Below are 26,626 nucleotides of genomic sequence, written 5' to 3' on the forward strand. Positions count from 1 at the left end.
ATATATATATACACACACACACACACACACCCAGACGCTCAATAATAAGAGCCAATAATCTCAGTGCAGATCATTTCTGTAAATTCCGAGCTGTTAACTTGAATGTATTAATAGCAATGTTTTTAGCCTTGGGCAGACACAAAACATCTGTCACATCAACAATATGAACGCTTACGCTCTGCAAACTGTTGCATTTTCAGAATACAGCAAAATGTGTAATGTCTTTGAGATCGACCAGGGTTTATTTGAGTTCATTATTATTTTGCGCTTATTGCCCCTGGTGCATAACTGCACAGTTTGTATGCTTGTTTTTGAGAAGAGGTCTATTGTTACTTTTTTTAAGGGACCACTAACCTAGCAACCGTTCCAAACACCGTAGCAACCTCATTTAAATTCTCTGGCAACCACCCAAAAGCAATGTGGTGCCAAGTTTTGTACAGGCAAGAACCACTCATATTTTCTTCAAAAAATGTAATCTAGTATTTATGATGCTTCATTATTACTTTTGCACCTGATGGCTTAATTGCCAATGTCGAAGCTTTGAATAATTTAAAAGGGTCATTTATGGGATGCAGTTGTTAACTTGGGTCTGAATTTTGCTTATTACCTGTTGTATTATCTTTAATTATCTTTGTATGATCTTATATCTTTGTTATATGTAGTCACTAAATTATAATTTATGTAATATTTCCTTTGTTTTTATAACTAGAATTTTACATATAAATTGAAATATGTAAAAAAAAAAAAAATAATTATTCTTTACTCACTATGTATTCTGTGTGCATATAAACATACACGGGCAGTCAAAAGTTTAGAATAATTAAGATTTTGTAATGTTTTTGTAAGACGCCTCTTATGCTCACCATTTATTTGATCAAAATTTCAATAAAAACACTAATATTGTGAAGTAGTATTACAGTTTTTCTATTTGAATATATTTTTAAATGTAATTTAAACTTTTTAATGTATTTATATATATATATATATATATATATATTTAAAAAATCATATATAAATTGTCATTTACTGACTATAGTTGGTACGTTATGTTTTTATGTATGTATGTCACTTTCGGTAAAAAAATGTTTCTACTGGTTCATTTGTGATGCTGCTACAGATGCTGTTTATTTTTGCTCCGTAAACTCCATAGCTGATCCATGATCACATCCTTTGACTGTAATGCTTTGAGGAACAGTGCCATATTTCTGGTTTTGCTTATGGGAAGAGAGTTCATGTCCTGAGAATTGTTTTGTGTCATCAAGGCCAGTCAAGCATTAACTTACAGGAAATCAAGAGGGAGAAAAAGTGAGAGAGAGATGAAAATAGAAAGACGGTGATGGTGAGGTTGTAGCAGTGATCTCATTTGCGGTCTGTTCCTCCTGACTGTGGTGGTTGCGTTGAGCTGTCTGCTGAGGCAGTGAGGCATGGAGATAGAGATGGAGGAAGAGAGCAGCCAGCTGAGGCGGTGCAGATGGCCATCTGTCACAGGTCTCCTCTCACTCAGCGCTGATAACAACCTCTGTTCACCCAGTAGGATAATTCAATCTTCTCCATGTGCCAGTCATGGTCTCACCCTCTCCTCAGAGACGGCCCAGATACCGGATACTCTCAACAAAGCTTTACCAAAGTGTAACTTTGCGCAAATCTTGATGCCACATCGCTGAGGTATATGCTTTGCACATCTGAGTTTTTTTTCCACCTAACCATGCATGACACTATGAAGATACAAGCGATAAAATCTACTCTTCCATGTTAAAGGGTTAGTTCACCAAAAATGAAAATTCTGTCATTAATTACTCACCTTCATGATGTTCCAAACCCCTAAGACCTTTGTTCATCTTCAGAACGCAAATGAAGCTATTTTTGATGAAATCCAAGAGCTTTCTGACCCCCTCCATAGACAGCAATGCAACTGTCTTTCTGGTAGATCCCTTGCTGTCTTTGCAGGGTCAGAAGAAAACTCTTGGATTTCATCAAAAATATCTTCATTTGTGTTCTGAAGATGAACAAAGGTCTTACGAGTTGGAATGACATGAGGGTGAATAATTAATGACAGGGTGATTTTTGGGTGAACTAACCCTTTAATCTGAGTTTTTGATGACATTTTCTTGGTTTCTACTTCTGCGGCATTATTGCGAGTAGCCCCGCCCTGCTCTTCATAACTGTGGATGAAACCGCTTCTGATTGGCTGTGATTGTGTAACGTCAGGAAGCTGATTTGTGTTTGGTGTCGACAGAATGATTACTTGTTGCTGGAATCTTGTCTGGTTAGGATATAGTGATAGACATGTATCTCAGATTCAGGAAAGTTTCCAAAGTAAATAGGTTCAGGATCATTATGAGCAGTGTGGCCTCGGACAGTACACCCACAAAACACCCACAGACAGTTCACAGACCATCTGATGCTCATTGCACTCAAAAATGGCAAGAGCGGCCTGAAGTCACCTATACCAGTGTATTGGCTGCGATAGGGGTTTTCAAATGTGTTGATGCCAAGAAATTTTATTTTAGTATCACTGAGATGCCAGTGTAGTTTTTATTAGAATTTTAATTTAGTTTCAAATATTGAATTTTCCGTTTTCATTTAAATTTTAGTTAGTTTTTATTTAGTTTGGTTGTTATTTTGTCATTTTTATTAGTTTCTTTATATAGTTTTTATTTTTATTTCAGTTGGCAAACTGCCTTGGCAAACTATCTGAAATAAAAAAAAAATTGATTTTGGTAACAATTTTTTAATGGTTTTAGATTTAGTTAACAATAATAACCCTGATGCCAAGTACACCCCCGAAGTGATAATACCCTTTTGAGGGACATATAAAGGCAGCTATCCATTTTCAGTAAAGCAAACAGACAAAAAAACAACTTCACTTTTAACTTTTTAAGATTACGTAATATTGCCTAACCCCAAAAATAATACAAAAGTTGTACTAAAACCAAAAAAGACTATTAGAATAGTGCATAATTTTTTTTGTTAATATTGTGATTTCTGACCAGTCTCAAGAAAAAAAATATGGCAACACTTTTTTATTTTTATTTTTATTTTTTTTAAGAGAGAAGGGTTTCTATAGCTCATATGATACAAGCATAAGACTAAATGGAACAGGAAGATTCCAAACTGAACTGATTCAGTGTAGTCTGAGACCTGAAAGAGGAATCATTTATTCAGGAAGTTTACAGCCTGATCGGAGCAGACAGAAACCACAAAGACTGCTGCCATGTTCTCTGTGAGCTTGACAGTGTTATCAGAGGTTTATGTTAGCATGCACTCATTGAGATAGAGGGGGGCACATTATTTGAACACAATGAGTGATTAGTATATACTTCAAACTTCACTATGCTGTTTTGTCCTCTAATCGTCCGTGTCATATTACATTTAAGCACCAGGCATGCATTTGTCATGTCATTATATTACCTGTGCACTCATGGCAACCTAGGAGTCTGGCTCATTATTCTGGATCTGCACACAGACTTGATGAAGCCTGCAGATCCTTAACAACAATGTATTAGCCCTTCATTTCTGCTGTTGCCGTTTGCACAGCCACACACCTGAAGTACTTGTAATTAGGGATGCACCGATACCGATACTGGTATGGGTATCGGGCCTGATACTGAGCTTATGTACTCGTACTCGTTAAAATGCCCTGATACCAAACGCCGATACCACACAGCATGTGATAAGTGCCATATTCAGACAAAGAAACACCCCCAACAGAACAACAGACAGCAGAATGGAGTTAAGGATGTCTACTACGAAGTATATGTATGCAATGAATATAAGGTTAAACATTCAGTATTAACGCCTGTATAGCTGATGTGCGCGAGCTGATAAACAAAGCTCACTGGAAAGTTTGTAGTTCGGTCGGATATGTCAAAAACAAGTAAGTAAAACAATGCACAAGTTACTTAACGGTAGGGAGAGAGAGCGAGCGAGAAAGAGCACGCTCGCACTTCTATTGTGTGATCTTTGATGTTCACTCACTTAGCACGCATCATTTGGATTAAAACTAAATCGTAAAAATAAGACCATTTATAGGGGCATTCACTATAAACATAATTTATTTTCAACCTTAGGCATACACGACTTTCTGGCGAAAGTGAAACTAACAGCCTGTGTGAAATGCGCTAGGCTGTACTATTCTGCACCAGTACAAATACGTGCATGCGTTGCGCGTGTTTTGCTTGCTTCATTAGTGTTTCTGCATTATATGAGAGGCTTTGAAATATAAATCGCAGCACGTTTCAGATGAAAAAACGCGACTGATATAATTTTTGATATTTTTTTACTAGTGGGTGCAGGACACTATATTTTGCTATCCTCACTTACATAAATTAACTAAAGTAAACTGTGACAAATCATACCCACAAATTCTTCATACAGTGTGTATCTATTTGATAAATGATGTTAACCAACTAACAATATACATACTCTTTTGGTTTCTGTACCCAATATTTAAAAAAATTACAAATCCAATAAAAATATTGGTATCGGTACTCGGTATTGGCAAGTACCAAAAATAAAAGTATCGGTATCGGGCGAGTACTGGAAAAAGTGGTATCGGTGCATCCCTACTTGTAATCATTCAGCCACATACACTTTAGGCTGACCATTTTTTGCCAGATCAACAAAAAGTTTTTTTTTTCATTAGTTATTTTTTTAAATCACGTGCTGCCATATTCTGTTGTGTACAGGCAAACAACAAAAGCAGAACAAAACCGCACTAATAGGTTGAATAATAAGGAACAGACAGTGCCAAGCGCGATGTTGACCATCATATGACACATTAATGACACAGTAATGATGCTGAAAATTCAACTTTGCATCACAGGAGTAAATTACATTATTGCCACCCTTTCCAACACTACAAATCATCCATGCAAGGCAAAATGTGTTGTCACTGTCACACAATAAAAACAATCTTCTTTACAAACCCATATAACTTTGTTTTTCCAGTAGAGCACAAAAGGTGAATTTTTTTTTAAGGATCTCAAATCAAATATGGTGTTGGTAGATGCACCTCATCAGGTTTAACATCATTAGTTCTCAAATTATCAGTCATCACTGGCGTCAAAACTATTCCTTTACAATTAATTTCACGTTGTGTCATTTCTCATAAGCTATATCTGTGAGGTTATATGTTCCTCAAATGTTTTTCTTGTGAATGAAGCATGAAACCCTGTACCCTTTAAATGTAATCATTTCTGATGAAAATTTTGAAATGGCTTTTTCCTTTAAACCATCTTAATTTTAAAATGCCTGGCATGTGTGAACAACAGTCATATTCCAGAGCATGTTTTAAGAGTGATGTACTGTGGGCAAAACCAGGTCACCTAGGCAAGGCAAGTTTATTTATAAAGCACATTTCATACACAATGGTAATTCAAAGTGCTTTTACATAAAAAGAAGTAAAATAATCATTAAAAAATCACAACAATAAAACAGGGAACTTAAAAACTTTTAAAATTATTTAGAAATTGATTTAAAATGAATTTAAAACAGTTAAAAATAGAAAATGATTATATATGGTGATATTTCTCATTTTATATATATTTGCACTACACTAAAATTATGTAGTGCAAAAAAAATAAATAAAATGACATAGTCAAGGCTTGTTTAATGTTAAACTTTTATTTCCAAGTTTAACAGAATGATATCCCAGATATTCTGTGTGGTCGTAGACTTTTGGACTCTGATGTATTTTTAGTAAAGCATTTTATCATGTGAAAAATGGCATGAACATATTTTGATCATACCTTTGAATAGATTAGTTTAAACAGCCAGTTCGAACAGATTCACAGAAAGAATTAAACTTATCAGACCTGCTGTTTTTTCTATTGATTTTTTTTTATTCATGAGACAAGGAAGGATCATGAAATTAATTTCATGAGATGTTGGAAAACTCCATGACCAAATAAAATTGCATTAAAATCTTTTGTCATTTATGATGTTGCTTAATTTTAAATGACTAGCTAATCACGTGTGCTCTACAGAGTGACTCGTTTTAACTTTTAATTTGACTGAAAATGACCATGACCTTGAGTGTGTGCAGTAATATGGAAAGATGACTAGATTAACAGTTTTGATGTGTAACATGGATGAAATTCTCCTTAAAGGATTAGTTCACTTCTGGAATAAATATTTCCTGATAATTTACTTACCCCCATGTCATCCAAGATTTTCATGTCTTTCTTTCTTCAGACAGAAATTAAGGTTTTTGAGGAAAACATTCCAGGATTTTTCTCCATATAATGGACTTCAATGGGACCCAACAGGTTGAAGGTCCAAATTGCAGTTTCAATGCAGCTTCAAATGGCTCTACACGACCCGAGCTGAGGAATAGGAGTCTTATCTACCGATCGGTAGAGAAACGATCGGTCATTTTCTAAAAAAAAAAAAAAAAAGTAACTGATGTATTTTTAGTAAAGCATTTTATCATGTGAAAAATGGCATGAACATATTTTGATCATACCTTTGAATAGATTAGCTTAAACAGCCAGTTCGAACAGATTCACAGAAAGAATTAAACTTATCAGACCTGCTGTTTTTTCTATTGATTTTTTTTTATTCATGCGACAAGGAAGGATCATGAAATTAATTTCATGAGATGTTGGAAAACTCCATGACCAAATAAAATTGCATTAAAATCTTTTGTCATTTATGATGTTGCTTAATTTTAAATGACTAGCTAATCACGTGTGCTCTACAGAGTGACTCGTTTTAACTTTTAATTTGACTGAAAATGACCATGACCTTGAGTGTGTGCAGTAATATGGAAAGATGACTAGATTAACAGTTTTGATGTGTAACATGGATGAAATTCTCCTTAAAGGATTAGTTCACTTCTGGAATAAATATTTCCTGATAATTTACTTACCCCCATGTCATCCAAGATTTTCATGTCTTTCTTTCTTCAGACAGAAATTAAGGTTTTTGAGGAAAACATTCCAGGATTTTTCTCCATATAATGGACTTCAATGGGACCCAACAGGTTGAAGGTCCAAATTGCAGTTTCAATGCAGCTTCAAATGGCTCTACACGACCCGAGCTGAGGAATAGGAGTCTTATCTACCGATCGGTAGAGAAACGATCGGTCATTTTCTAAAAAAAAAAAAAAAAAGTAAAAATGTATATACTTTTTAACCACAAATGCTCATCTTGCACTAGCTCGACTTCACGCATTACGTTGTCACATTGGACTACGTAATGCGTGGGTCCCATTGAAGTCCACTATATTGAGAAAATTCCTGGAATGTATTCCTCATGTTTTCCTTTCGACTGAAGAAAGAAAGACATAAACATCTTGGATGACATGGGGGTGAGTAAAGTATCAGAAAATGTTTATTCTGGAAGTGAACTAATCCTTTAATAACAGAAAGACAGTAACCAGCAGGGATTTAGCACTCAGCCCCCTTCGCTGTCATCTCCATGGTAACAGCGCAGGGCTAGAGACATGAGTAAAAAGCACAGGAATGATTAAAGATAACGAGTATGTCCTTCTGTTGATGCACATGCTCTCACACATATTGGGTCCTCACCATTAGAGTTCAGTTCAGAGGAAAAACAATGAGCTCTCACCCACTCGCTAATCATGGCACATTGTGCCAAAGGGCTCTTTGTTGCAGAGCTTTTCTTTGCCAAGCACTGATATTAGTACCGTTTCTGCCTCATAATTCACACAGGACTGGAAATGCTAAATGAGCATGTGCTAGTTTTTTTTTGTTCTACATGTAATGCTGCTGGTTTTGAAGTGTTGTGCTTTTTTTGCATTATAAATGATGCAAGGTTGTAAGCAGATTTTGTTTGGGTGACTCTCGTGAAGCAACTCAAGAACACAATAGAATCATATTTGGCCTCAAAAAAAATAAAATAAAGGAAACGGGAAAAGAAAAATAAGAAATTATATTTTGCATGAAGAAAATAATCACTGTTTTTATTACTTTGTGGCATGCTTTTTAAAATGATCATGACTGCATATAGAATAAAATGTGTGTGTGTGTGTGTGTGTGTGTGTGTATATATATATATTAAAAAGTTTGGAATCAGAATTTTTTAAAGAAATGTAAACTTTCATGAAGCAAGGATGCATTAATTTGACCAAAAATTAAAAAGTGACCATGAAGACATTTTATAATGCTACAAGAGATTTTTACTTCAAATGCATACATAGAGAAAGAGAGAATGTGTGTGCTATAAAAGATGTGTATATATATATAGAGAGAGATATATTTGTTATAAAACGTGTTAAATGTTAAGAGTATTAAAATGGACTTCTTATTTCTGATTTTATATATATATACAGATTTCAGGTATCTGTTTGATTCTTCTAAGTGAATTTTTGTATAGGCATGTATTCAGTCAGCCAAGTCTTACAATTTAGAACTTTCAATCTACTTTTAACTGATGTCTTCAACCAAGAAAAGAGTAAATACACCACAGATGGAAAACGATGACAATCTGTACTTAGCCATTGTTACGCGTCACGAAGAAAGAAGGGTTTTTCAGTTATTTTCTTGTTTATTACTAACCACAATTTAGCCACCTGCAAGAGATGTACAAGGGAAATACAAGAGCCCAACTGATGATTTTTTTTAATTGCAAATGCTGATATCTAGAGAGAAGGGTTGCTGATGTAAGTAGTACATGCAGTTCATTGACAGCAAAAAATTGCTGAAATGAATTGAACATTTATTCAGTGTTTTATTTAATATTAACAAAGTCTGAAAACCTAAATTGCTTACTATCCATTGAAAAGGCTGTTGAGGATCTCTTGCAGAGGAACTACATATTCTGTTAATCGAGCATTTAAACAGTCTGTCACTATTACAAGCCTTTCTCTGCCCTTCAAGTATTGCTTTACATTACATTACTTTTACATTTTGTTATATTGGAGTTGAATAAATCAGTGTCTCAAAGTAGAACCAGCTGTGTAATATAGCAGCCCTCTAACATTACAGTTACAAATGACCTATAAATAATATCACAGTAGGAAAAAGACATCCCTCCTCAATGCTCAAGGGTGGAATTAAGCAGTCGAGAAGTATTGTCATAAAGGCCATTAATTAACACAGTCATGTAGTTAAATGACAAAAATGTATCATTTCATTTCCATGTAACTGTATTTCCTTTGAAAGATTCTGAAGTTTACAGAGTTATTAAAAAGCATTCAGTTCCATGCGACTTTGTACTTCTCTTAGTTTCTATTGAAATGAATGGTAAGCACTGTTCTCAAACTTGTTATGCCATTTTCTCTCCTCAACAGAATGAGAAACCGCTTGGTCATTCTGCAAGCAGGTCCAGCAACATTTCAAAGGTATGAAAATCCATTTCCTTTTCCTCTTTTACTGAGAGTAAGTGGCTTAGCTTTCTAAGGGGTCTGCACCTGTTTTCTGCAAATACTTTCATTCTCTCCTGAGTTTATTCCATCAGGATTTCTAAGCAAGACTAGTTATTTATTTTTCAGGTCAAGGAAGGCTTTGTACTTTGTCTGTTTATTATCCAATCTTGAATTCTCCTTTCCATGTTTAAAGGACACCTGTTTATCTGTCTGATATTTAATGAACACCATGTGTGCCATGGGCTTGAAACATATTGTATGCACTTACACAAATGAGACATGAATGCTCGCAAGTGCTCATCCACTGTATACTTAATATGAGTTCTTGCATTCATATTCTGTTGCTGTAACAAACCTCTGTGGTAAATGGGCCGATAGTTACCCTTAAAATGTATATGCCACTGAACTGGATGTTATTATTCAGTTAGCCAAGTATAAACATGTTGACAAACTCCAACTCGCTCAGTAATATGCTTCTCAAATTTTTTGCCTTTTGATCATAGTCTGCAATAGAAGACTATTTATGCAAATGAAATACAGTGGTCCTTGCAGCAGTGTCAAGAATATAGTGTGTACTTGCATTGTCACATTTCATTTCAGAAAGCACCATTAGGTAGCTACATGCATAATAATATAGAGTATGTTTCCACAGTGCACCTTTTGGTCTTATTTCTTTGATCATAAAATCACCTAAAAATGTTTCACATTCTTACATTCTTGGCTTGCACAGTTGAGGTTTAAAAGACACTTAATATTCAGTAATATTATCAGTTTGACCGAACTGATACTATTAAACGAGAATGAAACTTAAACTAAATTGAACTGGAAAATGATAATTGTCTTTTGTGGAGCTTCTTTAGAGCTGCATATAGCTGATCTCTGTCACATCAGCTTCTTTACTGAACTGAATTGAATCAACACTGAACTGACTTGAGCTGAATAATGATTGTTGAATGGCTGTTCATAATGTCATGAACTTTACAGTAGGGCTGGGCGATAAATCGATAACGATAATTATCGCGCGATATAAATTTCCATGATAAACGATAACAAGAGTTCGATAAATGTTTGATATAATGTCAAAGGTGGAACAAAAGTGCACTAGTCATTTGAAACGCGCCACTCTGAGCGTTTATCTGCTCGGAACAAAGTTCAAACAGTGGCGCGGCACGAGCTTCACTAGACTACAGCAGATGCGTTCACTCGCTGATGAGTCTTGCTCACACGACACTGAACAGCGCTGTGAGATCCAGTGTGAAGTGCTTGAGTTCAGCGAGGAACACAAATAACTCTGTTTCCAGCCAGATGAAATAGCGCTGACAAACAGCAGAAACACTGTGCGCAACGATAGTCGGAAGGCTTTTTAATCTACAAATCGCCATCATTTACCATGGATTTACTGTAGTAGCACTAACTGCTATTTTATAATGCATTGATGAATGTAATCAAGCTTCAATAGCTACTGTATAGCTGCTAGCATTCACATACTCTCTTAAAAATAAAGGTGCTAAATGGTTCCATAAAGAACCTTCAACATCAGAAGAACCCTTCTGTTTCACAAAAGGTTCTTCGTGGCGAAAGAAGGTTCTTCAGATTACAAAAAGGTAAGAAAGAGATGGTTCTTTAAAGAACCTTTGACTGAATGGTTCTTCTATGGCATTGCTTGAAGAACCTTTTGAAGCACCTTTATTTTTAAGAGTGTAGTGCGTTTTGGCCTTAATGGTGTAAATGGTCTTCCTTTTTGTTGATTGATTTATTTTTACATGAAATAAAACCCATTTTACATTCCAACTAACTATTGGACTATTCCAAACAAACAGATTTGTTCTCACCCTATTCAAATAACTCCTACCCAACATTCATATTGATTTGAATATTTAAAGGCACATAGCACTATGTTAGCCAGTGAGTTCATGTTGGGATCAGGACTGTCAGGCACTTTCACTTTAACATGGATCTCTTCCTCTTAGTGGAGATTTGCTGCACTTCTGCGTAACATTGAGCCTCTTAACAGATAAACTCTTTACATGAACTAATAGATGTCAGGGTCACCTGCTCTGAGAAACGCTTCTCTGGTTTAGCTCAAGACATTCAGCTATTGAGGACTTTGGGTTCATGGTTGAGCCTTGAGCACTTTAAGGCTGTTTTCACATTTGGTATGAATGTGTGGTCCAGTTTGAGTCCTTATTTTGCACATTATAAATATGGTAGATACCATAATACCATCTGCAAGCAGTGGCAGAGTTCAAATAAAGCTTACCTTAAACCACCTTTTGAAGTGTACATGAGGTTAGACGGACTTTGTACGGAACTTTTATCATTTAAAAATTAAGAAAAACCAATAACTTTTGTTCCCATAATTTAGTGCTTTAGTGCTTTTAGGAGTCGAAAGTTTGTCTTAATTTTCTTTCAGAGCCTCATGTACTGTAGCACGTTCAATTGACTGTTTACATGCACCAGAGAGCATTAGGATGATCGTTGTTCATGCCATAATACCATCTGCAAGCAGTGGCAGAGTTCAAATAAAGCTTACCTTAAACCACCTTTTGAAGTGTACATGAGGTTAGACGGACTTTGTACGGAACTTTTATCATTTAAAAATTAAGAAAAACCAATAACTTTTGTTCCCATAATTTAGTGCTTTTAGGAGTCGAAAGTTTGTCTTAATTTTCTTTCAGAGCCTCATGTACTGTAGCACGTTCAATTGACTGTTTACATGCACCAGAGAGCATTAGGATGATCGTTGTTCATCCCCAGCGGAAAGAAACATCTCATCATTCCAGAGCTCATTTGTCTCTGACAGGATAAATAACATGAGAGGTCCCATTACAGTTATTATCAGTTCAGTGTCCGACACGCACTCCTGCTGCATGACGAGGTTTTGACTGCTGAGAAACCCAAAGGGTCCTAATAGAGGTCCATGGGGTGTTCCTGTCAGCTCTGTCATTTCAGTTTCACATTAAGCAATCAAACAAAACAACACACTCAACTGATCCATGTCAGTGTTGTTATTACCCAGAATCCTCCTTGTTGGGCTCATATCGGCAGCCTTAAAGGAATCGTTCACTCTAGGAAAAAAATATATTTTAAAAATATATATATATATATATATATATTTTTTTTTGTCCATTTAATGAAAATCAGTGTAGTCCAAGTCCAATAATGCAGCATTGGCTCAACCAATGGTGTGAGTTTGGGGCAGGACTCTCTGTTGTCTGACCAATAGCAGATGGGGACTGTGTGACTTGCAGATCAAGTGTACTCAGTTCAAGTATGGAAAATCAAAAGTATGGTCTTGAAGAGGGTAGACTGTCTTTGGTTCATTAGAAAACATCTGTTTTGAGCCCCTCTGCCCCATCACATCAAATGTCACATGTGATTGACATACCTTTCATATGGCAGCATCTGCATTCATTTCCATAATCATTCTGTAGACGCCTCAAATTGTGCAGATGATAATGTACAAACAATTGCAGAGTTAATATGCTTCCAGAAAATTGGTTCAGGTTGAACAGTCTGGAAACAAAACTTTGCTTGTTTAAATGCTTTTGTATTTAGTGCTGCCTTTCATTCTGTTTCTGTATGCAACTTCTTCCTAATTTCCTTTTGATTGCTTTTTAGACTCAATCCAAAAGATCACACTCCACTCAAATCCACCTCATTATGAAACAAACATTCTTACTGACTGCGTCACACTGGGGTTTTATCACTTAAGCAATAGTGCCATTAAAGAAAAACCTACAATGTGTAATTTATTTCCTCGTACACATTAACAGACTCTGGATTGACCTTTATTGCCAGAGTTTTCATTATATGTTAGCAAGTTACTGATATTTTGTTCTAATTCACAATACGTGCAGCAGTACAATGTTTTATAAATGACTACAAGTTAATTCACTACATTTTACACTAGTGGTTCTCAACCAGGGTGACGGGTGATAACTTAAAACTATTTAGTTTGTGTATTAACCACAGTTTTTTGGCCATTTGCGCACTTGTGCTTGTGTCTGGGGCTGAGTGAAGGTTTTAGAGCATGTAATTTTGGCCCAAGATGCTAGGTCACTGTACTGTGTGTGTGTGTGTGTGTGTGTGTGTGTGTGTGTGAGTGATGAATGGAACCATGGAGAGAGGAGGGCCTCCCAGAATAACACCCATCACTGGGAGCAATTTAGCCCTCTGGAGGCAGATGGCACACAAACAGACTTTACAGTAACTTTGTGGAGAAAGAAAGAAAATATTTACTGTGAGGTTTGGCAGTCTCAGGTGATGGTCCTTTCAGAAAGACTTAAAGGTGATTCATGTGTGTTTTTTTTTCTTTAAATGTCGAAATACACTACTGTTCAAAAGTTTGAGATTGTTTTTTTAAGATCTCTTATTCTCAACATGCAAGACTGCATTCATTTGATCAAAAATACAGTAAAAACAGTATTATTGAGAAATATTATTACCATGATCCTTCAGAAATCATTCCAATATGCTGAATTGAAGCTCAAGAAACATTTATTATTATTATCAATGTTGAAAACACAACAATGTTGTTCTGCTTATTATTTTTGTGAAAACATGTTTTTGGGATTCTTTGATGATGACTTCAAAAGAACAGCAATTATTTTAAATGGAAACATTTAAAATTGTAACATTATAAATGTCTTTGTCACTTTGGATCACTTTAATGCATCTTTCCTGTATCAAAGTATTAATTTTTTCAAAAAAAAAATTTTTTTTAATGGTACTGTATTTTCTCCTATCTTAGTTTACTGTGCAGTGACTTTCATAAATGCATCTTTCCTGTATCAAAGTATTAATTTTTTCAAAAAAAAAAATTTTTTTTAATGGTACTGTATTTTCTCCTATCTTAGTTTACTGTGCAGTGACTTTCATAGTTTAATTCATAGTAAGCTATTCGTAGGTTGATTCCTCTAAACATTGTGCATGGCTGGTGCTATCAAAACATTGCTCATTGCTTGTTTGTTTTGTGCATCCCAACCAGTCCAATATACTAACAACGGCTCAACCATTAGTGTGAGTTTAGGTTGGGACTATCAGTTTGATTTGAGTCTAGTGGGAAGTTAGCACCACATGTTATATACCAATAATGTTCCCTCTAAACTGCATGCATGCACTTCTGATGCTTCTCCTGTGCGGACCACTAAAAACATTTGAAGTCTCAAAATTATGTGGGAAAGAAGCTAGAGATTTCTTGAATTGCTGCCCATTCAATTTAGCTCGGATTCAACTCTGCACATCCATTGAAATGAGTGACAGCAACTGTTGCCGACCTTGTGTGGGCATGTCTAGAAACTCAAAGTTGAGTCCAACCAGGCAACCTCGAGTGACAAAATTGCTGTCAGTGTGAACTGGGCTTTAAAACATGCTGTTAACATCTTCACTAGAACCACATACAGTGACGGCCTTGTTTATAAATTTCTGTTCTGGTTTCAGAAGCACTTATTTCACAGGTTAGAGTTAATGTCAGTGCCAGGTTCGTGATAGAGAATAAATGATTTTCTGTTATCTCTAAATAACTCCCATAGAATGTGCACAAATTTACTAACAGATTAATTGAATTACATACTGAAATGTGTTAGAGGCAAATTCCATAACCGCAGGACTGTTTTCACATTACTAGCGTTTTTGCTCATGTATCGACACTCATAAGACTCTGTGCCTCATCTCTGTCCAATTTTCAGCAGTCGGTATGTGGTTTTGTCACGGGTTTGTGTGGTTTTTGTTGATTCACGCATGGCTGTGTGTGTATATCACATCTCCGAGGGAGTCTTCACAAACATGCACCATGTCAGGCTTGAAAATACACCTTATCTTGCTGACTGGGTCTGCAAGGAGCCGGAGTGACTCACAGTTAATCATGTTTATACTGCTGTGCAACACACACATAACACTTTACACTATTGGTAAAGCATTAGAAGCACAAATCCTGTGTGCGTGTGTTTTAAATTGCTATTAAATATAAATACTAGGTAAATGTTTGTAGTGTGTATATAAAATGTATAAATATGAAATAACACCTAAGTAACATCATTTGACAAAATATGCATAAATAATGAATACAAAATAAAAATGTTTGAATAATGTTTATTTTGATCTCCTGAGATAGACTATCAACATTTAATGAATTTCCCAGGCCCTACTTTGTACCTCATTTGTGGAAAGTATTATTAAATGTTTGAAAATGTTCACATCTTCAATTCCCGAGGTTACATAAACAACAAAGTTTTTTGTGAGTGTGAATCATATGAAGTTATGGTTGAGTCTGAATTGATGTGCTAATGTAAGGCATTCACTCAGGCATATTACTTCCACATTTCTTGTGCCTGAAAACACATTATTATTTCCTAATAGTTTATTGGAACATTATTCATCAAAGATGTGCATTTGTGTGACTGCGTTGTCAGCTTGTGTGTTAGTGTGTGTTTTTGTAGAGGGCAGTTCTGGACACTCTATCCTGTATTGATCCCTGTCAGGCCCTGGGCTATAAATTCTCTGTTTGTTACAGATAGAATCGATAGGTAATTAGTCTGGGACATAAATGATGGAATCAAACATTGTGCATGTGATCCATGCTGCTTTGATTTAAAAGCCCAGGTAATATTAGTGTGTGTGTGTGTGTGTGTGTGTGAGAGAGAGAGAGAGAAATAAGTGTTAGTGTAGGATATTCCTTTTGTCAAAAGTTTTTATTTGTCTTCAATGTAAACTTTTCCGCCCTTTCTTTTCAAGAAATTTGCAGCAGTGATGTGTCTTCTTTCTGACATTTGTTTTCATTTCATTACTTCAGTCTTCAGTGTCACATGATCCTTCAGTACATTATTTTTGTAGAAACTATTATATATTTTTTAGGACTCTTTAATGAGTTGACAGCATTTATTTGAAATAGAAATCTTTGTAACGCTATAAATGCCTTGACTGTCACCTTTGATCAACTGAATGCGTACTTGCTAAAAAAAGTATTAATTTCTTAAAAGAAAAAAAAAAGTCCCACCAACTCAAACACTTTGAGTCTTACCGACTCAAAACTTTTGAACAGTTGTGTATAGTCATATATAAAAAGATGTGCTGAGTGTCGTGACAATGGCTAAGTGAAATGCATTTAATTCATGTAGGACCAAAAACAGAAAGCTACATTTACGTAAAACATGTTGATGCCTTGCAAGGAATGGGATTTCCATCAAGAAATCCTCATTTAGTTAATGTTTCTAATGTGCTGCTATGGTCTCTGTTTTGCATACAGGCTGGAAGTCCGACCTCTGTGAACGCACCCTACAGTTTCCCCAGGACTTCAGTGACGCCCTCGAACCAGGATATATGCAGGTAGGTTTGCCCCACCTCAAGCCTGAAGCCTCTGTGTGCTCCTGCAGTATGGTCATGTCCTGAAAGAGAGTAAAAGATCCAGAGAGAGGCAGAACTGTCGAAACATCAATGGGCCAACACTGCCATTCATCTTGATTCTGGCATTTTGTTTTCTAAACTTCCTCTCGGTTCCTCCCACCTGTCTTTTTGTAATCTTTCTCCATTTGTTCTCTAATGCATGTTGCATGTCTCTTTACGTCTGTTTTCTCTCTTCCCATCTCTGTTTCTGTACCTGTCTTTCTTTCCCATCCCTCTCCTCTCCTCTCGTATGCAGTTCTAATGACCTCGCTCAGGACCTGGGCTCACAGAGGCCCTTACAGGCCACTATAGTGCTGTTGAACTCTAATGGTAAAAGCTCAGCGTCTCAGGGTGTCACCATGACCACGCTTTGCCTGGATTCGCCCACCAAACCCAAAAATAGGACCTTGTTTGGCACAGAATGGCTCTCCCTACTCAAACCATCAGTCAACTTGAAACCAGAAGGAGGCAGTCTCAAGTTCTCGAAGTCAATGAATGACGTGGGACAAAAGATGGACAGCCTATGCAACGGTCTTCACTTTATAGACCGCACGTGTTCGGATGGGGAGTTGGGAGCGGAGAAGGAACAACTCATGCAAGACAGCCACATCAAAGCCCTCAATGGTCAAGCCAACTCTCCTCCTCCATTTGCTTTCCAGCCTCCATCCTTCCTCAACAACTATAAATACATATCTAACCCAGGGCCTGAGCACTGCCTGGCTTCTCCTGCTCCTCCCCATTCAGACCTTCAAAGAAGCTCCCACTTCCTGCGCCTCATCTTCCCGTTCACCCGTTCATCCACTGCAGGAAGTCTGCAGGCATCTGAAATGGGAAGCTACGCTTCAAGGCTCCACATCACAAATTCATCCAGCGCCATGCTGGACGTCAGTGAGTCTTGCTGTATAGAGGAGATAGGAGACGATGAGGTGTTCGAGGAGGTCTCGTCCCGCTGGAAGCTGAAGATGGAGCGCTTGCGGGCTCCTCTTTGCTCCCTTGAGGAGGACAGCGACCTGGATCAGTGCTGCTCTCCACTGTCAGAGAAAAACGTGCCTCTGTCGCCCTACTCCCTGTCGGGGGACTGCTGCAGGTTGGTGGGACTTACTCCTGCTCAGCTCCTCTTACCCATGGGCTCAACCTCTAGAATGATTCATTCTCATAGTCCCACCACAGCCCTCACTTGGATATTCATTTCCTACCAGTCCCTGTTTATCCTTCCTGTTAGAGGCCTTCTAGTGCTGTGATTGTTTCTAGTCCTCTACTAATGGTGGTCGATAATGAGGTTCGTATATGGGTTGTGACTGTTAAAGATCCACGGTGTGGAAGAGAAAGTGTCCAACCTTCTGTGTGGGATGATGCATATTGTATTGCAGCGCAGCGCTGTCATGGACAGTCCAAGCAGATTTCTTTGGAGAGATCCAGACGATACTTTAGGTAGCTCCTCAATTGACCCTTCACCGGGAGTTTGATTGACAGGCGATCTGGCCAATCATAACACAGAATCTGCCATTTTGTCCGACAAACAAACCAGACAGGAGAGTAGATTAATGGCGGTGGGCTTGAACTTGAAAAATGGTGTATTGACGTCTTTCCATGGTTGAAACAAGATACCTTCTGATGTTCATTCATCTTTATTTCGTGCTGTAACTAGTAAAGAGGAAGAGATGATCGTTTCACATGCCACTTGAACTGAGGTGCGACAGCGATCTGTCACAACACAAAGAAATTAAAGCTGAGACATTTTCATACCAAAAGTAACCTGCTCTGTCTTGTCTGTCAGCGCGTTGTCAGTGGTTTGCTTCGCAATGGATTTTTCACTGGGTGAGAACATGATGTGTGGCATGAGAGCGGCATAGCTTGTCAGACGTAGCAACAGTAACTAAGGGTGGATGGGTCTTTGCAAAGGGTCAGTTGATGTAGTTCAGCCATATTTAATGAGATAGAATGGAGATTGAAATCTGATTACAGTTTTGGTTGTGGCTCTCTGGCTTTGTGATTTGAGATCAGGCGAAATAACCGTCGTATCGATATTCATCTACAGGGCCACACGGATGCCTCAGGAAACAATTAGCGTAACTTATGAGGTATGTAATTGACTTAGAGCTGCATCCTGCCGACAGCAAACTAAATAACTCTGGAAGAAAAACTACTTTTGAGGTCCAAGTACTATTTGGTTGTTACAAATTCTTTCCTAGGTAGTATCTTTCATTTGAGCTCCTCTCTAGCTTATAAGAAAAAAAGTATGGCTGCATCCAAAATCACATACTGTCTGACTAGGTACTACATTGGATGAAGAACAAATTTTGTGACAGCTAAAAAATTATGTTCTATATAGTGTGAATTAGGGATGCACCGATATGAAAATTTTGGCCGATACCAATAAACGTCTGAAGAGTCTCTGAAGGAAATAATGCATTATTTATCGGCTTAAAGATATCGGCCAAATTTTCTTATCGGGCCGATACCGATAACAGAAAAAATGAGCATTTATCGGCCGATACCGATATGGTGGCCGATATATCGTGCATCCCTAGTGTGAATGTGTAGTATGAATGTAATCCGGACGTACTCGTCATGTTGTCATTGTCCTGTGACCTACCAGCGTCAGTTGTCACTTCACTGCCATTCACAAACCCTCTCATGTGGCCTCATGGGGTGACAAAGTGTCCTTTGGATGCACAATTCAGAATCTCGCTGGTAGTAATCCATCCGGGTACTTTTTGCCAACTGTAGTATGAATACTGTGAATTCAGACATACTACTCTTTTCACATCTTGTTTTTTCCAACTTTATAGTAGGGAAGCATTCATATTTGGATGCAGCTTATGTTTGTTTGGAAAGTGGCTACATCCATAAAGCTTTTTGAGAAGATCTGCTTATCTCTAAGCTAAAGTCAATGCTTAACACTTTACCTGAGCTTCACTAGGCTTCTGTTTTTTTTTAATTGTTTACGTATTAAGGGTGAGAGGAGGTTTCTTCCCACATGTATTACCACTCTCACGCAGTGCTGTTAAAATAACATGTGCTCTTAAAATAGCTGACATTTAGAGATCAGCCAGCAAGACTTAATGGTTTAAACCAGAGCTGAAAAACCAAGGCTTGGAGATCTGCCACAAAGCATGCTCAGGTGTCTTGAGGTGTGACCCATGGCAAGGACACATTTCTATGTGGGAGGACCATCGCATGTAATGGTGCATTTAAAGGCACAATATGTAAAACAGAAATTGTATTAAAATATCCAAAAACCACTAGAACAGTGTTTATATATTTTGCTGACTTTTGGTGTACTTACATTTTCCCAAATGTTTCGAAGAATGTTTAAATCCAGAGAAATAAGCAATTTTAACTAGTGACACGGACTATGTCCATAGTGTCATTGTGTCGCCTGCCAATGACGTCATAACCCCTTGATTTCCTTCGAAAACATGAAAGACCAAAGACGCTTTAATATGTTGTGCTTTTTAATAGACAGGTGACGACCGCACAGAGTAGCATTAAAACAGAACTTTCAAATGTATCTAGTATGATAAACCAGCGCTGCTTTCCGGAAGGAGCGGAAGCGGTCGACTGTGGCATAATAAAAGCTCCGCTGCTTTCGAGCCGTGTGTCACGCTCGTTCAGCGGCCTTGTTTCGCTTCGACGGCTTTCAGCCTCACCCTGCTTCATTCTACTACTTTAATAAATCATTAGCTCATCCATGAACATGATTTCTGCCTGAGTCCCGTCGGATTGCATCGGCTGTGGGGATAAAGATGACAACTCCCATGATTCCACACTCAGTCACGGCGTCATCAAACTACGCCTTTGTCTCTATTTATTTTGAATACGCGCCCTCTAGTGACGAAAATTACATATTGTGCCTTTAAATGTTTTAACTGCATCTGAATATTTAGTTTGAGGGATCTATTCATGGAATACTATAGGAATTATTCATAAGTTTCTGTCTGCTCGTTATTATGTGCTCAGTCACATCTGCAGTTATATTTTGAAGAGAACATTCTCAAGCGACAGTGAAAACATTCACATATACTTCAGCTCTTTAGAAAACCATTTACGAACAGATGCTTCAAAGAACCAATACAATGATCTGAAGAACCTAAAATGTAATATCAAGAACTTTAATTTCCAGTAGGTCTGGATGATAATCAGAGAACTTATGCTAATTGGAATGTTTTATTTGTCAATGTCTCAAGTTAATTCAGAAATCTAAAACAATTCATCATTTGTACCCAACATTTTCAGTGAAGTCATCATGTGCCATTTTTCATGTATTAAAATGTTTTAGTGAACATGTATGTAGAAAATGTATTGGTAATATTGGTGCATATAAATTAAAAAACAATTAAATATTATTTTCCCTTATGTTAATTTAGTGAAACAGGAAAATGTCACTGGAAATCATATTTTAATTTGAGTGTCATAGAATTACAGTATCATATCTGCCAGTGTATCTACTATAAAGATTGAATGCTTGTCTAATGAAATCATCTCACTGTTCTAGAACAGCAATTGTGAAACCTTGTGAAAAGGCTGGATAGAATGTCTTAAATGTGGTAATTGGATTGAGTCTTTCCATTTTAATTTAATCTAATGTGATCGTCTCAATATATTCTGATTAAAGTAGAAAGGAAGTGAGAGAAAGAAATGAATCTGGCCTTTGTAGTCAAGAAAAATGAGCAATCATAAACAAAAGGAGTCCATTAAAGCGATGTCCCATAAAGCTCTCATGGACGTTATTACACACTCTGCTCAGACAGACTGTAAAGCCATGTGTAAGATGATGGAGATGTGACGGGTTTCGTTTTTCTCTTTCTCTGTGCTGTTTCTTGCTCTGATCTTGTAGAGCCCAGACTGGATCATGCGTGTCTGAAAATAGTCATTATCCTGGTCATTCAGTCTGAAAAGCCTCTGGACGCTGACACGGAAGCAATCTTCCCTCTCATTTGTGCCCATTTGCAGCTAGTTAACATTTAAAGGACCCATATCACGGAGGATATGATTGGTACATCCATTACAGTGGCTAAACCATGTGATGTGACCATAATGCCATTTGTCGTATGTTGTTGTTCTGCCAGTAAGTATAAACATCAAGGATTACATTTATGGTTGTCTAAATATAGTTTTTCCTCATACCATTCCTCTGGAAAGTACTGCTCTTTGAAATGCTTGGAATATCTAATGAATATCACAGTCAAATCTCTTGTCTCTGAAGACTTTAAATTGTACACAATTGGCAGATGACTTACAGCATTCAAAGTGTGCATTTAATAATATTATGTTTCCTGGGAATCCAACCCATGACCGTGACATTGCAAGCACAGAAATGCAGTTCCCCATTGTATTTGTTTCAAATCCACCAGCAGCAATGTTAATGAATAATGCACAAATTATTTTGAAAACAGTGTGAAAAAATGTATATATTCTGTAAAAGATTATTTATTTTCCACAGTTTTGTTTGTCTCATTGCATCTTATTTGCTGCTGTCATAAAAAATGGTATTGGCGTTAATTCAGGTGAAATTTGTCTTTTTATTTAATTGTTTTTCTCCATTTAATCTATCCATCTTTTCTCCAAACCACTTGACCTATAAAGGGGATGCAGGAGCCCGTTTTATTTTGTTTTCAATTTATCCATCCATATTATTTTTTTTTACCCGAGTTGTTATTTTAGTATTATATTTGGTTTTAGCCATTAAAAGTCAGTTGACCTCTATTTTGAAATGATGTCTCTCCCAGATTACCAGTCATGTGTGGTGTTCTCTGAAGAGCACCAGTGAGATGTGAACTCATCTGTGATTCACTTTGAACTGCCGCTTGCCTCAGTGGAACAATGGCGCTGACATCCTCATAATATGAATGTTGACAGACATTTGTTACACAGTTGTTTGTACGTGTTGCTTTCCCAGATGACCACTAAACACTAGCTGAGTCAGAGATTAAATTCACATGCATAAATGCCCATGATTGGTAGAGAGAGAAGGGAAGAAAAAACTTAACTCAGATCTCGATAACATCTCATTTCTTTCTTGGCAATGAGATTACATGGAGAATAAACTGAGCCTTCAACTTGGATCCTGCTGTCTCTCTGTCTGTTATCTCCCCCTCGACACTCTCCACAAATCCAGCTATCCTTCCACTAACAAACAGCTTTTCCGTTTCCCCCTGCTTGTGTGATTTAAAGTTTAACGCTTCTATAGGTTCTGTTGATGTTTTTGTAGGGAATTACTTTCCATGTATCCTTCAGGAAAGGGAAATGTTAGGTTTATGTGGTCAGTGTGGCACTGATCTGAAAATGGTGAACACAGAAACTGCATGTTTCCGTCCCAACTATTGGTTTCTGTTTTAGCCTGTTTATGTTTATAGTGTCCCATTATAGTCTGTATTTTTATTTTTTATGGTTTATTCAAAACTTGAAAATCCTCACAGCAAATATTAAGAATCAGTTGTGATTACAGCTGCATTATGAGATGAACAGTATTATAGAATTGCAGTGATATAAGTGTGGTTGTTCATGTTGCTCTGCAGTGGTTTTAGGAGGATGACCGAGTGTTTCTCCCTCTCTCTCTCTCTGTAAATAAACTGTAGGATCTGTCACTGTGAGGGGGATGATGAGAGTCCGCTGATAACACCCTGTCACTGCACTGGGAGTTTGCGGTTTGTCCATCAGTCCTGCCTGCAGCAGTGGATCAAGAGCTCAGACACGCGCTGCTGCGAGCTCTGCAAGTATGACTTCATCATGGAGACCAAGCTCAAGCCACTCCGCAAGGTAACGTTACAAACATGTACACACATACAGATGGAAAAATGTTGAGGTTTACCTGCTCATACTGCACATCTTTAAAAAGCACACTATAAAAAGCCTTCTGTAAAGAGTTAAAACCTGCCCTTATAAAACACATTTATGACTGTAAATAATTTTCAAACTGCAGTCACTGTAGCACTCTATGAATGATGCTGTTGCTGTTTGACAACTGTATACAGCCTACAGTTAAGAACTGATGGAGCTGCATTAGGATACTTGATGGAAGAATTGTTTATTATTATTAAAAATTTACTAATAGAATATTGGTACCTTTTATCATATTGCTGTATAGTAATGGCACTCAGGGCCATGTATAATGAAGTAATAAGCCACAAGAGGCTGCGAGTGACATTAAGTTTACCACAAGTGAGGGTTTTTAAGGGCACTCTGCTTCGTTTTTTTTTTTTATATGCCGGTACGATAGTTGATCCGTGTAGATGAGGAGCAATCTGTCCTTTTGAATGATTCCAAACAAGTTGGTCCATAAAGCCTGCAGGAGATTTTGATAATTCATTGTTATAATTAATAATCTTTGAGTGACATAAGATGAAAGTCTAGCCACTTCAGTGTTTAGTCTTTGTCCACTGCTTCCTCTTTTAATTAAATTTCTGATGATGTGTGTCTCAAATGGGGTTTAACATTTTGCATATCTAGGACAGCCTTTATGTCACCATAGAGATTGTGCTTGAGCAGACTTCCTCAGAGAGAGAGAGAGAGATTTCCAGGTGTCTGCAAGATACTTCAGATGAACTGAGACGCAAAACCGGTCGGTGTGACATGACAGACTGACTATTAACAAGTACACTCTGCTGGTTGGATTCATTCACAGTTTGTGTTTTATCACTGGCTGTAAATTGATATTTGAGTCATTGTTCTGTTGAATAGGTTATGAATTTTATTGTGTTGGCAGGTGTTACTCGTGTTAACAAATGAGCACAGCATGTCAATGTCAGCATCCTTCCAGAAGAAAGAGTGCAGATCAAATCTCATCTAAAATTAAATTCTAATGACATCCATAGACACTGAAGGGGAAACAAGAAATTCAGATTAGCACTTGACTGATGTTTTTTTTTTTTTTCAATGGTTGATTGTTAAATAACTACATTTGTCCTCCCTTAATCCTCAATACATGGTTAAAGCCTTCCTCGTGTCCCATTTAGTTTTCCCCGGGTTTGTGCATCAGTTGAAGTGTTTTCTTTTTTGTCTACAGAAATAAGGAATGTTGAACATTTCAGCTGTTCTCGGTTTTGAAAGTCTTGACTTTGAGGCATGTCCTTTGTCAACATGCTGTCTGTTCTTTTAAAAGTGTGTCTCTCTTATGTTTTATATCATTTTTTTTTTAGATTTTATGTCTGTTTTTGAGAGATTTTATGTCTTTTCACCCAACTGACAGGATTATATAATAATGTTTCATTGACTTCCATTGAATTTTTCATTACTTGGCCAAAAGTATGTGTACACCCGAACACCACACCCATATGTGCTTGAGCATTTCATTTCCAAACCATATAGGTGTTCCAAGAGTTTGTCCTCTCTTTGCTGTTATAATAGATTCCAGTCTTCTGGGAAGATATTCTGCTGGATTTTGGAACGTGTGCAATTGTTTATTCACATTCAGATGCAAGAGTATCAGGGAGGCTCACAGTCGGTGGTATTCAGGTCTGAGTTTGTGTTGGCCAATCAAGTTCTTCCACATCAGACTCAGTAAAACAGTAAACCACTGGTGCCACTTTGACAGACACTGAGCTTTTTGGTACATCCTAATCTGCTGAAAATGTTTATCTAAAAAGAATGAATGCTAATCTTTTTGATTTTATACAACTGTTAGCATATATGTTGCTGAAATAGTCAACCCTCATGATGTTCCCAACCTGTATGACTTTCATTCTTCATTTCTCCATACAATGAAAGTTAATGGTCAATTGTGTTTACCAACATTCTTCAAAATATCTTCACAGAAGAAACTAAGTAGTCTGTCTAAGAAGACCGAATAAAGTAATGAGGGATAGTTCAACAAAAATCTATTCACCCTCATGTTGTTCTAAACCTGTATGATTTACTGACTACTGTAGAACATAGAGGGTTTTTTTTCCATACAATGAAAGTCAATGGTCACCAAAACTGTTTAGTTACCAACATTCTTCAACATATCTTCATAGAAGAAAGAAAGTTGGGTTTGAAATTACATAAGGGGGAATAAATGATGACGGAATATTCATTTTTGGTTGAACTATGCATTTAAACAGGCTTTTAATCATGCAGTATTGCTTTTTTTTATTGGATTAAATGTGTACATAGTGTAAATAAACAGAGATTAATGGATTATTCTTTGTCAATATAATGTTATTCTGGTAAAAAAAAAGTTCGTTTGATGTGGTTTCTGGGTCACTGCTTGATAGAGAGACCTGCACTGAATGGCTAAAAGAGATCCAGAGATCACTCTCACTAAGACACATTCAATATTTATTAAGCAGAAAGGCCAGGTCACCGATTTTGTTTGTACTGCACTCTGAAGTATGTTGACTATTATATTGGAAGTCATCAGTCTTTCTTTTACAACAACAATTAAAGATCAAATGTGTTGGGAATAATTTCTGTATGTCTTTGTAATATCTGTGTCTGCAGTGGGAGAAGCTTCAGATGACCGCCAGCGAGAGGAGGAAGATCATGTGCTCGGTCGCTTTTCACGTCATCGCCGTCACATGTGTCGTCTGGTCGCTCTACGTCCTCATTGACCGCACAGCAGAGGAGATCAAACAAGGTTAGCCTTGCCCTCTCCTTCCCTTCCCCAGCCTGTTTAGCACCAACTCCGCCTCTTCCTCATCCAGCACCGTCTGCCTGCTTCCCTCCAGCCCCATCCCCCTCCGTACCATCCAGCAATCCTCACGTTCCCCCTGGATTTTTCTGTTGCTTATGGAACGATCACATTCCTCTGACTGACAGCTGTTTGTTGTACTCAACGATGCATATCTTGATGTATTCATTACCTCCACACAGATGGTTTCTTTCTGGATCTTTTCATTTGAGATAAAGGTAACTTAATATGGGTGTCTCGTTTTAAGAAGTGAGAGTTGGTACGTTCTAGGGGTGCAAGGGTTCTCGGTAAAAAATCGA

General features: G+C 37.3%; 1 protein-coding gene across 7 annotated transcripts in view; it reads left to right on the top strand.

Annotated features, from left to right (window-relative positions):
* Nucleotides 1-26,626, top strand: part of marchf8 (membrane-associated ring finger (C3HC4) 8) — a 112,240-nt gene that overhangs the window by 80,910 nt on the left and 4,704 nt on the right. For 6 of the 7 annotated variants that reach the window (XM_016277994.1, XM_016277999.1, XM_016278000.1 and 3 more), the window contains 5 exons: nt 9,257-9,307; nt 16,578-16,657; nt 16,971-17,801; nt 23,296-23,476; nt 26,138-26,273. In XM_016277994.1, coding sequence (XP_016133480.1) covers nt 9,257-9,307; nt 16,578-16,657; nt 16,971-17,801; nt 23,296-23,476; nt 26,138-26,273 — 1,279 coding nt within the window. The remainder of the gene's footprint in view (nt 1-9,256; nt 9,308-16,577; nt 16,658-16,970; nt 17,802-23,295; nt 23,477-26,137; nt 26,274-26,626) is intronic. The other variant, XM_016278002.1, reaches the window with a different exon arrangement.

The sequence above is a fragment of the Sinocyclocheilus grahami genome, unplaced genomic scaffold, assembly GCF_001515645.1.
Source record: "Sinocyclocheilus grahami isolate Dianchi unplaced genomic scaffold, SAMN03320097.WGS_v1.1 scaffold117.1, whole genome shotgun sequence".
Classification (NCBI taxonomy): domain Eukaryota; kingdom Metazoa; phylum Chordata; class Actinopteri; order Cypriniformes; family Cyprinidae; genus Sinocyclocheilus; species Sinocyclocheilus grahami.